The sequence below is a fragment of the Syngnathus scovelli genome, chromosome 10 (assembly GCF_024217435.2).
Source record: "Syngnathus scovelli strain Florida chromosome 10, RoL_Ssco_1.2, whole genome shotgun sequence".
Taxonomy (NCBI): domain Eukaryota; kingdom Metazoa; phylum Chordata; class Actinopteri; order Syngnathiformes; family Syngnathidae; genus Syngnathus; species Syngnathus scovelli.
This window is the reverse complement of record NC_090856.1, coordinates 2,842,832-2,857,361: the sequence shown is the minus strand read 5'-3', so window position 1 is coordinate 2,857,361 and position 14,530 is coordinate 2,842,832. Positions and strand designations below refer to the sequence as shown.

Here is a 14,530-nt window from a genome sequence, read left to right as displayed (position 1 = left end):
CCAGCTCGGGAGGGGGGAACAAGCGGTCTCGGAGGGTCTCACGCTGGTCCTTCAGCTCCGCGGCGTGCGAGGAATACTGGGGATTCCTTGCATTCTGCTCTGGGAATGAACGAGCAGCAGCCGGAGCTGGAGCTGATGTTTAGTTTTGGTGGGTAAACAATCTTGCAATTTTTTTTTTTTTTTTTTTCAAGGGGGTCCCCTGATGACTGAGCCTGTGAGATATCCTCAATAAAGCACTCTATTCTAAGCCTGCTAAAGGACTTCTTTCACAATTTAGCCACACCCCCTCCCCCCCACCAGCGGGGATAGACCACCTTGCATAATTAGCCGGTACCAACCAATGGCGACGCGGGGGGCGGGTAACCGGAGCGCGGCCGGGGGCGGGGCTATGGAAATCAAAGCGCCGGTCCGGCCGTTCAGGAGAGAGCGCACAAGGAGGCGTTCTCATGAAACGCCCGCACACACACGCTTTTGTGGTTTGTCAGCAGTTCATCCTCTCACAGCCACCACAACACTAAATCCACTTTTTTTTTTAATTTAATGGTCAGCATTTTATGAAAGACACTTCTGTCCCGCTCGGAGTCCCTCCCCAACATAACTCAAAGCGCCCCCCCCCTTGACAAAATACAAACAAAAAAGCCGCACAAAGAACAACGTGAACGTGTCGAGAAAATCTGACTTCAAAGAAAAGTAAAATTAGCACCGTGTTGTCATCAATAGCAACTAACTATCTAACTAGTAACTATCAATATACCTTTTAAAACTAATCCTCCCAATCTTTTTTTGTGATCGCCTGCAAGCGATAATATTTGTCACCCGGAGGAATCGAACAGTTCGTCCCGTCCGCTCCGTCGTAAACAAACGCCCCGTCGTGGTTGTTGTTGTCACGCATGTGACGGTGGCTACATACTTGAGTGCGCGCCCGGCCGCAGCATCTTGTGGACGCAGGCCTGTCGCCTTCGTGTCTCCTCGTCCAGCTGCTCCTTGAGCGTGGACACCTGTGTGCCAGATGTATCTTCACTGATTGAGGACTTCAAAACCGTCAACCAAATAGAGTTGAGATGTTCTAGTAGGCTTTTCCTAACCACTGTCACACATACCTGATCCTCCAGACACCTGACCCTCTGGCGATGGGCCTTCTCACGGCTCTCCAGCGCCTGCTGGGCCTGCAGCTGGGCCTGGCGCAACCGCTCTGTGGCCGTTTCCATCTCCTGGTGGTGGCGCGCCGTCACCTCCAGGAGGCGCTGTGCCTGAGCCTGCTCCAGCTGACCTATCTGCGACTATGATACAAAGTTGGTGAGCAGAAGCATACGGCATCATATGCACAACATCCAAAGAGGTGCTGACCTTCAGGGCAGTCACCTGGTCCTGCCTCTCCACCAGCTGTCGTTCGAGGCAGATGAGCGCCTCTTGTGTCTCCCTGGCGATCTCCTCCTCCGTCCTCCGCCTGTTTGTCTCTGCCTAACCGCACATCAACACACACGTGAAGAAGAAGCTAATAATGCAGTGCTGCTGTTAGATTTTATCTTATCTCACCTTCTCCAACGACTTCCTGAGAGCACCTTTGTCTTTTCCCAGGCGCGTCACGGCTTTCTCCATGTCGGCTTTTTCCCGCCGTAGCTGCTGCAGCGCCACCTGTAGGTTCGTCACCTTGATTTCCAGATTTGTCGCCTTGCTCTCCAGCTGCTCAACCTTCTCCCGCGCCGCCTGCTGTGCCCCTTGTTGCATCTTCAGACTCTGCGAGGAGTGAAACCTCATGCAACGGAAGTACCATCATACCTAATAAAGTATCTCGTGAGCTAACCTGCTGCAGGCTCATCTTTTGTTTGTCCAGCTCACGGTTCCTCAGCTCCAAGTCCTCTTGTTCCCTTTTAAGTGTCTGACTGCGTTCCATCAGAGAGCGGTTCAGCTTCTTGCTCTCCGCCAGGGCGTCTCGGCTTTCGTTCAGACGGTCCTGTGATGTCAGATGTCGAGATGTTGGGATCAAAGCTCAAGCCGGTCGGGTTAGCGTCAAACAACGGAAGACCTGCAGGAGTTGTCGTTCCGTCTCGCTGTCAGTCATAGCTCTGTGCAGCTGCTTCAGGTTCTCCTGCAGCGCCCCCTGGCTGCTGCACTGCTTGCTCAGCTCGGCGATCAGCGCTCGAACCTGCTCGCCCAGCTGTCCCTGTCGCCGATCAGCCGCGCTTTGACGCTCCTCGCCGACTCTCAGCGCCGCCTCGCTCTCGACGAGTTTCTTCGACGCCTTGGTCAGCCTCTCCCGTAACGCCGTCGTCTCCGCCTCCAACTGAGATGCTCTTTGGCGGGCACACTGCAGCTCGGCCTCCAGGGAACCTTGAGCGAGTTCCAGCCGGACATTGCTCCTTCGGGCCTCCTCCAAGGCCTCGTTTAGTCTCTCGTGTTCCTCGTGTGCGTTAGCCTGGGAGCCATCCAGCTTATCCTTGGACAGAATAATCAAAATGTCAGTCGAGAGCAGCGATGGGCAACTGGTACCACATCACCAAGTAGTTGGCACTTGGTAATATCTCATTTTTGTCAAACATCTGGTTAGGAAGTCACACACCTTGAGTGACTTGGACTCAACTTGGAGAGTGAGCAGAGCAGACCGGAGCTGAGTCACCTCCTCCTCCAGGCCCGCCTTGTCTCGCTCGGCTTCCCGGTGCAGGAAAAACGAGGTCTGCGATTCGCGCAGTCGCTCCTGCATCTCCCGATGTTCTGCAAATAATAATAGTTTAATTTTGTCGCTCTTGTGCGTCCTTCACCTCCCTTACCGTCTTTGAACTGCTTCAGGGACTTGTGCAGTTTGGAGACCTCGCCAGCTGATTTGTCCTGGAGTGTTGACACCTGCTCGCTTAGCATGACCAGCTGAGCCTTGGACTCATCCTAAAAACAAAAAACAGACCTTCTCAAAAGCTAAGTCCAGCGGTGCCTTGACTCAACTTTATAAAGTGTCAGAGGCTTACAATAATAATGTCCCTGTAAATAATAAGTCAGGTTTTCCAGACATACTCTTTCTCTCTGTGTGTCCCTGAGTTCCCTTTGGAAGTCCTGCAGGCTGTCCTGGATGAAGTCCAAGTCCAGTTCCTCATCATCAGCACAGGAAGTGGAGATGCTGGTCAAGCCGTCTCCCGCCGAGCCTGCGGCGAGCGTGTGTAAACCTCTTGACAGCCGCATGTAAACTAACAAGCAACAAGACAAACCTTGAAGAGGAAGTCTCCTCCTGGGAGATGTCAGGCGGAGACGGCGCAGTGCCGAGCCCACCGCTGACACTTTGCGCTCCAGCTCGCCCCGCCGGCTCTCGCTCACCCTCAAGCGACGCTCCAGATCCAGGGCGGCGGCCTCGGCGCGGTCCAGCCGGGCGCTCACCTCTCCGGTTTGGAGGGCGGCGTCCTCCAGGCTTCGCTGCAGCCGGGCGGCCTGGTCACGATGCTTCTGGTCCACCAGCTGCTGCCGGGCTTGTTGGACCTGCAGGAGCTCCTTGCCCTGACGCTCGGCCTCCTCCAGTTCCAACACGCGTCTCTGCAGGGATGACGCCTGAGAGATGCAAAGTTTACTTGTGTTTACCATTTAAGACCTCTCATCCACCCTGGGTCAAAGGTCAAAGGTGAGCATGACCTGATTGGTGGCTGCATCTCTGGCTGCTTCGCACTCCAACACTTTCTGCTTGAGACCGAACGCCTGGCGTCGCGCCTCCTCCTGCTGCTGCTCCTCCTGACACAGTTGCGCCTGCAGCTGCTTCAGCTCTTGCTCCTGACGCTGCTTCTCACCTTCCAGGACCTTCAGCTGAGATCAACGTGATTTATTTTCTTCGACTAACTTCATATCTAATTTTCCAACCTGTCTGCGCAGCTCCTGATTCCGTCGGCGCGCCTGCAGCCGCGACTTCTCGATCTCTCGCATGCTGCTCCTCAAGGTGGACGCCTCCTGCTGCACGGCGGTGCTGCGCTCTTCCAAGACGGACAATTGCTGCTCACGCCCCTCCAACGCTCTCCTCAAGCTGATGGCCGAGGGAACATGTGACCAAAAAAAAGGATGTCAGGGAATTTATACCGTGGCTCGTTGGTCTAGGGGTATGATTCTCGCTTCGGGTGCGAGAGGTCCCGGGTTCAAATCCCGGACGAGCCCTTCTTTAAAACTTTACCTGCTGTTATCGCTCTCTGCCCGCTTGATGGAAGCTCTGAGCTCCTGGTTGGAGGTGTGGATTGCTTCCTTCTCACTGGTTTCATCCTCCAGTAATCGACGCAGGTTGAGGGCCTCCTTGCGCTGCTTCTCCCAACCCTGAGAGCTCTCCTGGAGGGACTGCCGGGCTTCGGCCAGTTGCTCCTCGGTGTGCTGCAGCTGAGCTTGAAGAGCCTCCACCTTCCACGTGATGGATGGAGAACATTATAAACGCATCAAGTAGACACAATTAAACCTGACTCAGCATATCACACAATTTCATCTTCATTTCTAAATATTGTCAGAACGGATAATAAATGAAGATGAGGAAAAACTGGATTCAATTTTCATTCGTCCCTACGGGAGAAAATTACCTTCCACTGTTTATTGCTTAATTTAGTGGAAGACGTCCAAAAATGTTGAAGCAGCTACTCGAGGAAAAAGATGAAACTGGTGATAAAAAAACCAAAAAGTCACAAGAAGTTGAGTTCAAGTCCAAATGGGTGAATGAGCTCATGTAAACAGAGCAGAAGTGAGCACATGACCTATATTAGTATATTTTTTTTATATTTATATTTGGCTGGAGGGAGGACGGGGGCTTATCAGGGCCGGGGCTAAGAGCCATTTGGGCTTACGGCCAGCTTGCGTCTCCTCGCTGAGCTCACAGTGTCAAGAATCCGCAGAGCTGCGTGATAAACAGCAGCGCACCCCCCTGAACTTCGGGACGTGTGGGGGAGGATGAGGAGGCCACACAGGATGATTCTTTCATAAACGCATCTGAGGAATAACAAGCTGATCCCACCAATTAGCCTTTATGAGGGACATTGGGAAAAATGTAGCCCCCCACCCCCCCCAAAGTCACTTAGAGACATTAATATAGATCATTCGTAAAGCCTGTGTGAAAAAAAAAACATAAATCGGACTGAGAACTCAACTTTTTGTCATTGCTCGTGGGCGGAGCTTGGCAGCCATGTTGGACGCCTCGCCATTAAACAGAAAAGTCTATTAACTCCCCGAGCCCACAAACGTCTCGTGTGTGATGAAGGTCCTGCCCTGAAGAGGTTCGTCCAGAAATGTATCACACGCCCTCGAGGGCCGAGGGTGTGAGGGTCCGTTCATCGGCGCTCTCAGCTTCTAATTTTATATAATTTTTTCTTCTTCAGGATGAGATGGGGCAGTGTAGTGTTATATGTGGGGAGAGGTGGGAGTGGGGTTGAGGGTCCCGCTGGAGCCAGCCTTTTGCTGTTACAAGGGGGAGAAAATAAACACCCGGCCCCCCCGACCCCCCCCTCACTGCTGGCTTATTTACACAAGGGGTTAACGCAAACTTTGATTTCATAATACGGTACCAGGGACCCGCGATCCCACCAACCCTCTGATACTGTCCAGCTTCTCATGTTCTGTCACACGTAAAACGCTGCCCCAGAAGCACATCCAGAGAGATCAAGAGAATTTCCTAACCTGCTGCTGGGCTGCCTGCTGCTGTTGGCTCAGCTCACGCAGCTTCTCACGTCCACTCTGCTCGGCGGCCTCGTGCGATTTAAGCCACGCCTCCAAGTCGGCACGCAGCTGAAGTGTCTCGCGCCGCAGGACTGAGATTTCATTCTGGACGACAAAGAGAAGAAAAAGTTAAATGGAGGAAGCTTCTCAAATGGAGGGATGGAAGGTTGGTGATGGTGACCTTGTCTTGCTCCTGTGCAACAAACGCTTCCTTCCGAGTAAGCTCCAGATGACTGGTTACCGATTTTAGATCTTGCTGGAGGATAGCAAGTTCCTCTACCAGGGATGTCTTCTCCGCGTCTTTCTGGGACAAAGCCTGACCATAGACACACAATTTGGCTTTGGGTATGGGAAGGCCTCAATGACCTCATGTGGCTCGTTGGTCTAGGGGTATGATTCTCGCTTTGGGTGCGAGAGGTCCCGGGTTCAAATCCCGGACGAGCCCTCCAACGGAACTCTCTTTAGTTCTGCTTACCTGTTGATTCTCATTGTGGGCCTTCATAATGCTCCTCTTGCAGTCCTGCTGGACTCTGAGCATCTCCTCTTTTGCCTTCTGCACCTCGTCCCGACTGCGCTCTGCCAGTTGTTGGTTGAGTGAGCGCAGCTGCTCCAGCTGCCTCATCAACTCTGTAAGCTTCTGCTCCTGTACGGTAGATGAGCACCACCATCTGTGATGCCTCATCTTCATCCAACATCAGTTTCATCAAGGTCAAACCTGCTGCCTTCTTGCATCTTCCAGCTGCTCTCGGTGAAGCTCGTCACTGTTCTTCAGGCTCTGCAGGGTCTTCCGCTCCGCTTGGACCAGCTTCTCTTCTAGGTCGCTGCGCTCCTGCGCGACCTGAGCAAGCTCACGCTCCGCATCCAAACGCACTCGAGCGACATCACCTGCACGTGAACGTGGTCGTAATCAGATAAATTCTCACGGATGAGAACAAAATATTGGGGGGGGGTCTACACACGTGTCAAGGCTTCGTTAGCCGACAGCAAGCTGCGATTCTCGGCCTCCACGCGGCTACGCTCGACCTCCAGGGACGAGGCCAGCTCCTGGGTCTGGAACACGTTGGTCTCCAAGGACTGCTTCTCAGCTCTGCAAGTTCAAGTGTGGTCAGAAGCCACATTCTAACTCAATATTTGTTGTTGCCTTCATACCGGAGTGCCAGCAGCTCCCGGGCAAGGTCGCAGCTTTTGCGCTCGGCCGAGCCGAGTCGGACCTCCAGGGCGGCCTTGTCTTTGGCCAGAGCGTCTCTATCTGCGGTAACTTTCTCCAGAACTTTCTCCTGCTCGTCCAGCTGCCTCCTGCTCTCACAAAGCTCCTCCGATGTGCTCTGCACCTGTCTGCTCACCTACAACACAAAGGACTTGCTGACTTTCGGCCTAAATGTCGACGAGATGGTGAAATGGAGATCCAGGACCAAAAAAAAAAAAAACTCAGACGTCCAAGAACCTTTAGATCCATGAATAAATCCATGAGAAAAAACAGAGGGGGAAAAAAGTGCCACAATGGCTGAGTTTATAACGTACCTCAGCACCCTCTCGTGTTTATATTTTTTTCCAGCGCGGCGGAAGGTTTAAAAAAGCAATAATCAGCGTAATTTGATTTCCATCCAGGCTAAATTGAAGTCAAACTAAATATTAGCGCAGCACGTCTCTCGGCTCAGCCTGGATGACACCCAAGCTTTTTCACATTTATTTTCACAGCTCGCTTATCTCAAAGTGTTTGGATGGAATTTGTCCATTTGTTTGGTTTGTTAAAAACTACCTGAGCTCCAACGCGGAGGTCCTGCTCAAGCCATAATAAAGCAGGAAAGGATTCTTGTCATTCTTCAGAGAGCAAAGAATGAGAAGACTTTGGCGGCGCAAATTTACGACTCTCTCAAGTTAAAAAAAGCACTCTGAACCTCCATTTATCTTCCTCGCATTTGTGCATTATTCTTTCTCCCCGCTGACTCATAAAAAACTATTAATAGCACTACGAAAATATCAGTTTTAAGGAGACAGTAATGATACTAAAAGTTATATACTGGCCTTCATATCTGCGGGAGCTTAGATTCTTGACAAAAATATGACATTCATTTTATCACCTGTCTAGAAAAAGAAACAAGCTGAATTTTTCAAATTGTGGAGTAATCCTAAAATGGCCGCTCCGAACCAAAATGGTAGATTTCCTGCATTTTCCGATCTTCAGCCCTTACCTGTGACCTCTGCTGCAGGTTGCGAGCGTTTTCCTTCTGGAGTCGCTCGAGGTCCTCTTCCGTCTTGCGCCGCAGGTCCCATAGGTGGCGCTGCGAGCTCTCCAGGGCTTCCTTCTCCATCAGAGTGTCTGTCTTCTCCCGTTGTAGCTGGGCCACCTCATCCCGAGCCAACGCCCGCTCAGCTTCCGCCTCCCGATGGCGGTCGCCGAGCTCCGCCTTCTCAGCTTCCGCCTGAAACGGAGTGACGCAATTGGTGACAAAAATGAAGGGTCATGGAAAGCCCTCTCTTCGTTGAGATGATTGCTAACCTGTAGGAGCAATCGGTTGAGCTCCACCTTATCCTTGGCCAGGCCCTCACTCAGAGCCGCCATCTTGGCCAGGGAGTCCTTCAATTCGGCTTCCTGGTGCCGCATCTTCGCCAACAACGCTTCCTGCTCCATGCCGCGAGACTCCGCCTGTGTAACGATGCGTCATGGCGGTCAGGAACAAGATACAGACCAGGTGGCGGTGGTCCAACCTTGCTGAGAGCCAAAGCCAGGCTAGCCTTGTCCTCCTCCAGAACCTCCTTCTCCAAGCCAGACTGGTTCAACGCCTCCTTCGCCGCCACCAACTCCCGCCGGGCGTCCGAGTGCTTCCCCTCCAGCTCCTCCAGGCTCTGCTCGCTGGAACGTAAGCACATTTTCTCACGCCGTTGCGTCATTGCACAACAACGGGGGGGGAAACAACATCCTGAGCAATAATCCATCTGGCCTTTGAAAGATGGAGCGCCAAAGGCCGCCATCCAGAGGAACTGAGCTGGATCCCTCTCAGATCCCCAAAAAAACTTTCATTTAATTTCAAACCCATCATACAAATAAGTCGCACCTTCTCTGGATGTTGGAACGTAGCCGTCCCAACTGCAGCTCAACATCTCTCCGCTGCCGTCGCAGGGCCTCCAACTCACCCCGCTGGGTGTTGCACTCCTGTCGGGCTTCTGCTAAGAGCTGCTCCACATCGTACTTCTCTCTGGGTACACAAAGACGACAAGTTTATAGAATAAAAACGTTGGTTTGATCCGATCTGTATGTTCTCAGTCCTTATAGTCCATGTGACTCCTTATCTTAGTCGTGATACCTGGAGACGGTGTCCAGCGAGGACCGGTATCCATCCTTCTCCTGAACAGTTTCCTCCAAAGCCTTTTGGACCTCTTGACTTTCCTTTGCGACTTCCTGGATCTTCACCTCCAGTTCCGTCCTGGCCGAGTGGCTCTGCTGCAGTCGAGTACGCAGCGAGTTCGCCTCGTTCAGGGAGGCCTCCAGGCGAACACGGAGGTCCTGGAAGATTGAGTATCGTTTCAAGAGAACTATTTGCGATAGAGGGCACCAGAAAAAGGGAGGCAGACTTGAGTTTGTTGCTTGTGCTTGTCGAAGGCCTCCTGCACAGCCTTCAGGGTTGCGATCTTCCGTGGAGAAAAATCAAGAAGACCTCCACCATCAACCTCTCTGGACACTAGCTGAGGACCCATGTGGACATTGTTAGACTGTGGCTGTGTGTACTCACTGAACACTTTTTCTTCTGACCTGGTGGACCTCGTGGAGTACTTTCTGAAGGGTTTGATTCTCGGCCTGGAGGACTTCCAGCTCTCCTTTGTCCTCGCTTCTGCTCGTCTCCTAAGCGGGAGACCATGCAGGTCAAACAAACTGTAAACTTAAGCCTGACATTTTCCAGACGGCAGCTGCTCAACCATCAAAGCTTTGAGACCAGCAAATTTGATCTCACCATCCTGTCCAGGCTGGCGTCCTTCTCGCTGTTTTGGCTGCGGAGGTGCGTCAATGCATCTGTCAGCTCCATGATCCTGAATTAGACATCAGAATAACAAAATAAATATTATATCTTGTTTGGCTTTGGTCTCATTTGTGTACCTGGATTTGAGTTCCACTTTCTCGGCATCCCAGCGCCCCTGAAGCTGCATGGCCTCTCGGAGTTTGTCCTTTAGCTGCTGCTCCAGCGCCGACACCTCCGTGCCACCGGGGGAGCTCTCCTGCGTGGCCTCCAGATGATGACAGGCCACGCGGAGCTGCTGGCCGACGGCGACGCACTCTCCTCGCATATCGGACAGCGTCCTATTTCAGTGGACCCCCACACACTAGCAGTTTGGCATCCACCATTTTTTTTTTCTAATTAATAAAAGTTTTTTGCGGAGTCAACCTTCATTTTGTTATTGGAGGTTCAATTTTGATTTATTTCTATTAATTTTGGGTGTTTAAAAATAGTCTTAAAATATTTGTTTTATGTCCTGCTCCTTGTGAAATAATGTGAATTACCGGATGACAACAAAATAAATAGTAAAAACAATTTTCTGTGTGCTTTTTGTTGACTGCACACTCACCTGTCAGCAAAGGTCCTGAGTTGCGTGAAGGAGTTCCTCAGGGAAGCGGCCTGGCGCCACAAGCTTCTGACGCGAGCCTGCTCCCGACTCAGGCGGCAAGACGACGCCTGCCAAGGGGTGAGCGTATATGTGTGTGTGAAGGAAATGGGAGAGAGGTTAGCGAGAGATGGCACCTCTCATGTTATTGTGATTCCAAACAGACGCTGTCCTGGAAGTGTGCTGGCACACACACAAGTCATTGGATTTCCCTGAATAAACACACGTCGGACATTTACGGCAACAAAGCGGGCCTCTTCCTCCCGCCCCTCGCCACTTGGAATGTTTTCACAGGAAAAAACAACGAAAGAAATAATGCGAGAGTCAATGTTGGCTAAGGTTAACCCTTGAGGTGATCCTGGGGACATTTTGGGAGTTTCTACACAAGTTCCACATTTTGCCACTAGATGGTGCTAAGTGTCTCCTAATCGAAGAATGCAACAATTGTTCTATTTTTTAATTTTTACTGTTTTCTGCAAGGGTAGTATTCAAAATATGAAAAAAAAAATAAGTTGCTCACCTCTTGCTGGTGGCGCAGGCGCGTATCGCATAGCTCGGCGTCCTGGCGGACCTTCTGCAGGCTCTCGACCAGGCCTTGGTTGAGGGCGTCGGCCTCCTCCAGCTGTTCTCGAAGTACACAGTTGACTTGGCTCAAGCTGCCGCATCTGGAAACACGGCAACACCAACTTAGCACATCTGCGTTAGCTTAGCTCGAGTCACACGTGCGAGATGCTATCATGCTTTGTATTACCTAATGATGTTTTGTGATGGATTTACGCCGCATTCGATGCAACTGGGATTTCGGAAATATCCAATTTGGAGATGACAGGGTGTGACGTCAAAGACCTCCAGGCAACCGCAAACAAAAAAAAACACGGCTGAGGATTTGGAGTGTTTGTTTTGCTTGAAAATTCACACGAGCCTTGTGAGCTCCAAGTGGGACATTTCCAAATCTCCCAGCAGCTTCAAATGCAGCATGAGTGCAACCCTCAGCAATATTAATGACAGTGTCGTGTTTGGAATAAGGAATGGGAAGCTCTGGCCACCTTCTCTGTTCCTCCTCCAGCTGGGCAACCTTGCTCCGGATGCTGATGCTGAGATCTTGCACTTGACGTTGGGCCGAGTCTTTATGGGCCTGCAACTACCCACACACACACAGGGGTTGGTTTTGTGTGTCCACAATACAAACATATTGCTACACACCAACAGTCGCATCTTCTCCAAGTCGGAGGTCTTCTCCAAGACTTGCCCTTCCAGCTGGCCACACCTGCTTTTGTACTGGAGGACCTTGTAGAAAAAAAACAGGACCAGTTTGAGGAGTGGACTGAACAAAAACTCTTTTCAGTATTCATTTCACATCCTTAATTTTTATTATTCAACCTGTTTTACGACTGAGGACAAAAGGCCTTTTTGTACACCGACCTTAAGGTTCTGGAATTAATGTTCCATCACTACTTAGCTCACCTTGGTCTGCAGCCTCTGGACCAGCTGGGCCTGCTTCTGCTGGGCCTCCTGGAAGAGCAGCAGCCTCCGTTTGTACTCTCGCTCCTGAACTGCCTGTTGCCACGGCGACGGGCTGTCCCGGTCCGACTCTGCTGGCGACGGCACGCTCAGCATTTGATCCAGCTGGATGCGGAAAGAATTCTTTTCAGTTTGGATGAGCTACAAAGTCTTTTAAGATGCTCCATGTTCATTAGGGTTTGAGTTAGTGGAATTGGGTTTTTATATGGTTAGAAATAGTATAAATAGAGCAAGTTGACGTGGCCAGGTTGAAAAGTTGAAACATTCTGGCACGCTTGGATCTGACTTTGATTCAGAATGATACACGGCACGACGGGTAATAATAAGCTGTTGGAGTGTGTCGACGTTACGCACGTACTATTTATGTAGCGCGCTAGCCTTGATGTCATTTCAGGACTGGAAACGGTTGCCATGGTTACTTTTGATACCACACCCAGGGCGTATGCACGCATTTCCACCGTCATCTTCAGAAACGTGCTTTGAATTATCTTATTTCTTGATATGTATGATTTGTGCCCCTCCTCGCTTTTGTCTCCTGATAAATACTTGAAGGAAACACTTTGATGCTCCTGCCAGCGAGCAAGCGGAGGCTGGCTCCGGAGGCCCCCGTGAAGCCTTTGGTGTTGACGCCAAACCGAGGATGGCCGAGGTTGGCTTTTCGTGACGCTTCTTGCGAGCAGCTGATCGAGCCGCATCCGCCACATCTGGCGGCCCGGCGTGCAAAGTTTTAGCGCAGCTGCCGCCATTTTTTTTTCTTCGAGCCGAGGGGCTTAATAAAGAGAATTAATGAAGCGTGCTATCTGGAAGATTCCTAAACACAGCTGGGGCGGATGTCAACGCTGGAATCATGCTGAGAGCGATTGCTGGGAAAGCTGCGAACAGTTTGTTTTATCCAAAAGGAGACTGAGGGCCACTGAGGAAAAGCGGAGACTGTGGAGTGGGTTTTATCCCAGATTTGACCTTCTTGTAGCCTCACAAAAAGTCACTATTTGATCAATATTTAGCCGTACAAAGTGTAATGTGTGCGTCAAAATCAACCTAGTAAAGACGTCTAGTTAATTGGGACCTATATGTATCCCCTGAGGTAAACATAAATATAAGTGTCAAACTAATGAAGCGGCTTTTATGGTCTGGTCCGAGCAGACAGACTGAGCGCAGTGTTGTCACAAATGGCAACTGTGTGTGGCAGGTGAAAAAAAAAAAAAAAGAAAATTCTTCATCATGACGGCGGTGTAGACATCACAAGGGGTGCCTTCATGGACCCTCTTTATTGACAGTTACATTCACAAATGATTGAGATAACTTAATTCCTCCATTTTCAGATTTAATTGAAATATTTTTTATCTTTTTCTTACCTTTTCAGTGAGGCTGCATGGTTGGATTTGCTCCTTGCAGATCGGCCGAGTCAAAGAACCTGCATCCTTGGGGTTCTCCTCCATTTTGTTTGCCTCACCTACCACCAGAAAAGCAAATCGCACAAATACTCACTTTTTTTTCCTGAAGCGCTTATTGGGTTTTTTGTTTTTCCAACCGTCAGGCGACTCGGCCACCAGGTTCCGGGTGATGATGTGGCGGATGCGTGCCGACACCGGTGCCGGTGGAACTCCAGAGTCTGCTTCATGGCTCTCAGAGTCGAGCAGAGACTCCTCCAACTTCTGCAAGTCATTGATAAGTAATAATTAGTATTTTAGAATATATTTTTGTCTCATATATGCTAGTTGACCTTGTCTAGGTTGGCTCAATGGAATACTACTCACTCATTTGATATTTTAAGATAATTCATAATGACAATTTCAATTGTTTTCTTTTTTATTATATACGTAGGTTAATTTTTGATAAACTAGCTTAGCAGCTAACCACGTGCTCTTGAGTTTAAAAAAAAATAGATTTACAAACCTGTTACGTAATTATAGTAATAGTAAAACTAGTACTCAAAATGTAACTTTTCTTAATTGTAAAGGAATTAATTACTTAGCAACAGCTCACCAATATTTTTTTTAAATATTCTTCAGGTGCCTTGCGATCTTTATCAAGGTTGCTCCAAAGACAGCAAAGTAAATGACAAACATCTAATTGTTAATTATTAGTCTTGAAAACAAAACATTATAATTAAACAACTATACAAAATTGTAAAACAAGCGGCTATTGAATAAAATAGATATAAAACTGACTTAAAATTTGATTTTCGATGATTCTCGAAACGGATCAAAGACGAGGCCGAAACCGGAAGTCAGTGGAATGTATTTCCGCTGCCGTCTAATAAACTTTTAAAACAAATTATTTTGTTTGAAAGTTAATTTTTAATTGATGTGGTTGTTTAATCGAGTAATTTAAATATTCTTTTAAATCAAATACTCCACTGAAAATACACATTATATACGGTACATTACGGACGGCGCCAACATCATGCGGTTTACATGCGTAATATTTACATAACAGTAGATAATTAAAATCTGTTAAAAATATTTTTAAAAATGTGCAAAAAAATAATCAATAGAAATAAATAAAATTTACCAACCTGAATGACAAGGTCTAGTGTAGGTGAAAGTGTGCCATCCTCCTCCTGCGAGGAACTCATTCCAAATAAAAAAAGTGGAGTAAAAATATTCTAAGTAAAAGAACAAAAGTTGCTGGTCAAACTTTTTAGTCGACTGCAGAGCTTTTGCCGTCCCCTGCGACCACCGATCGGGTCGTGTGGTTGCCATGGCAACCGCACACAAGTCCTGGGTGGGGGTCGTTGCCAAGGAAACTGAGTGTT

At 49.4% G+C, this 14,530-nt stretch overlaps 1 protein-coding gene and 2 non-coding genes across 5 annotated transcripts; 2 read left to right on the top strand and 1 right to left on the bottom strand.

Annotated features, from left to right (window-relative positions):
* Nucleotides 1-78: 78 nt before the first annotated feature.
* crocc2 (ciliary rootlet coiled-coil, rootletin family member 2) lies at nucleotides 79-14,471 on the bottom strand. 3 transcript variants are annotated; one of them, XM_049722526.2, is made up of 36 exons: nucleotides 14,291-14,471; nucleotides 13,304-13,427; nucleotides 13,128-13,225; nucleotides 11,716-11,877; nucleotides 11,455-11,538; nucleotides 11,298-11,392; nucleotides 10,772-10,916; nucleotides 10,216-10,322; nucleotides 9,749-9,949; nucleotides 9,606-9,681; nucleotides 9,407-9,496; nucleotides 9,229-9,339; nucleotides 8,961-9,160; nucleotides 8,712-8,852; nucleotides 8,365-8,509; nucleotides 8,156-8,302; nucleotides 7,848-8,078; nucleotides 6,805-6,998; nucleotides 6,615-6,742; nucleotides 6,371-6,540; nucleotides 6,131-6,298; nucleotides 5,837-5,971; nucleotides 5,617-5,760; nucleotides 4,139-4,356; nucleotides 3,835-3,994; nucleotides 3,613-3,780; nucleotides 3,198-3,531; nucleotides 3,007-3,134; nucleotides 2,769-2,880; nucleotides 2,561-2,712; nucleotides 2,027-2,437; nucleotides 1,805-1,954; nucleotides 1,537-1,737; nucleotides 1,348-1,461; nucleotides 1,101-1,280; nucleotides 79-998 (listed from the first exon to the last, which is right to left on the bottom strand). In XM_049722526.2, exons 1-36 carry the CDS (start codon nucleotides 14,348-14,350, stop codon nucleotides 903-905), a joined length of 5,580 nt encoding a protein of 1,859 aa, XP_049578483.1. In that variant the 5' UTR covers nucleotides 14,351-14,471; the 3' UTR covers nucleotides 79-902. The 3 variants fall into 3 exon arrangements, with proteins under 3 accessions (XP_049578483.1, XP_049578497.1, XP_049578492.1); XM_049722540.2 differs by lacking the exon at nucleotides 14,291-14,471 and adding an exon at nucleotides 13,944-14,020; XM_049722535.2 differs by lacking the exon at nucleotides 14,291-14,471 and adding an exon at nucleotides 13,759-13,993.
* trnap-cgg (transfer RNA proline (anticodon CGG)) lies at nucleotides 4,051-4,122 on the top strand. The gene has a single exon. It is a non-coding gene; the product is annotated as a tRNA-Pro (tRNA).
* On the top strand, nucleotides 6,029-6,100 carry trnap-ugg (transfer RNA proline (anticodon UGG)). The gene has a single exon. It is a non-coding gene; the product is annotated as a tRNA-Pro (tRNA).
* Nucleotides 14,472-14,530: the final 59 nt, after the last annotated feature.

Coding starts and splice junctions, on each gene's coding strand:
- crocc2 (XM_049722526.2), bottom strand. CDS start 14,350: ATGAGTTCCTCGCAGGAGGAGGATGGCACACTTTCACCTACACTAGAC. Junction 11,878..13,127: donor CATGCAGCCTCACTGAAAAG/GTAAGAAAAAGA, acceptor TTCCGCATCCAG/CTGGATCAAATGCTGAGCGT. Junction 5,972..6,130: donor CCCACAATGAGAATCAACAG/GTAAGCAGAACT, acceptor GTCTATGGTCAG/GCTTTGTCCCAGAAAGACGC.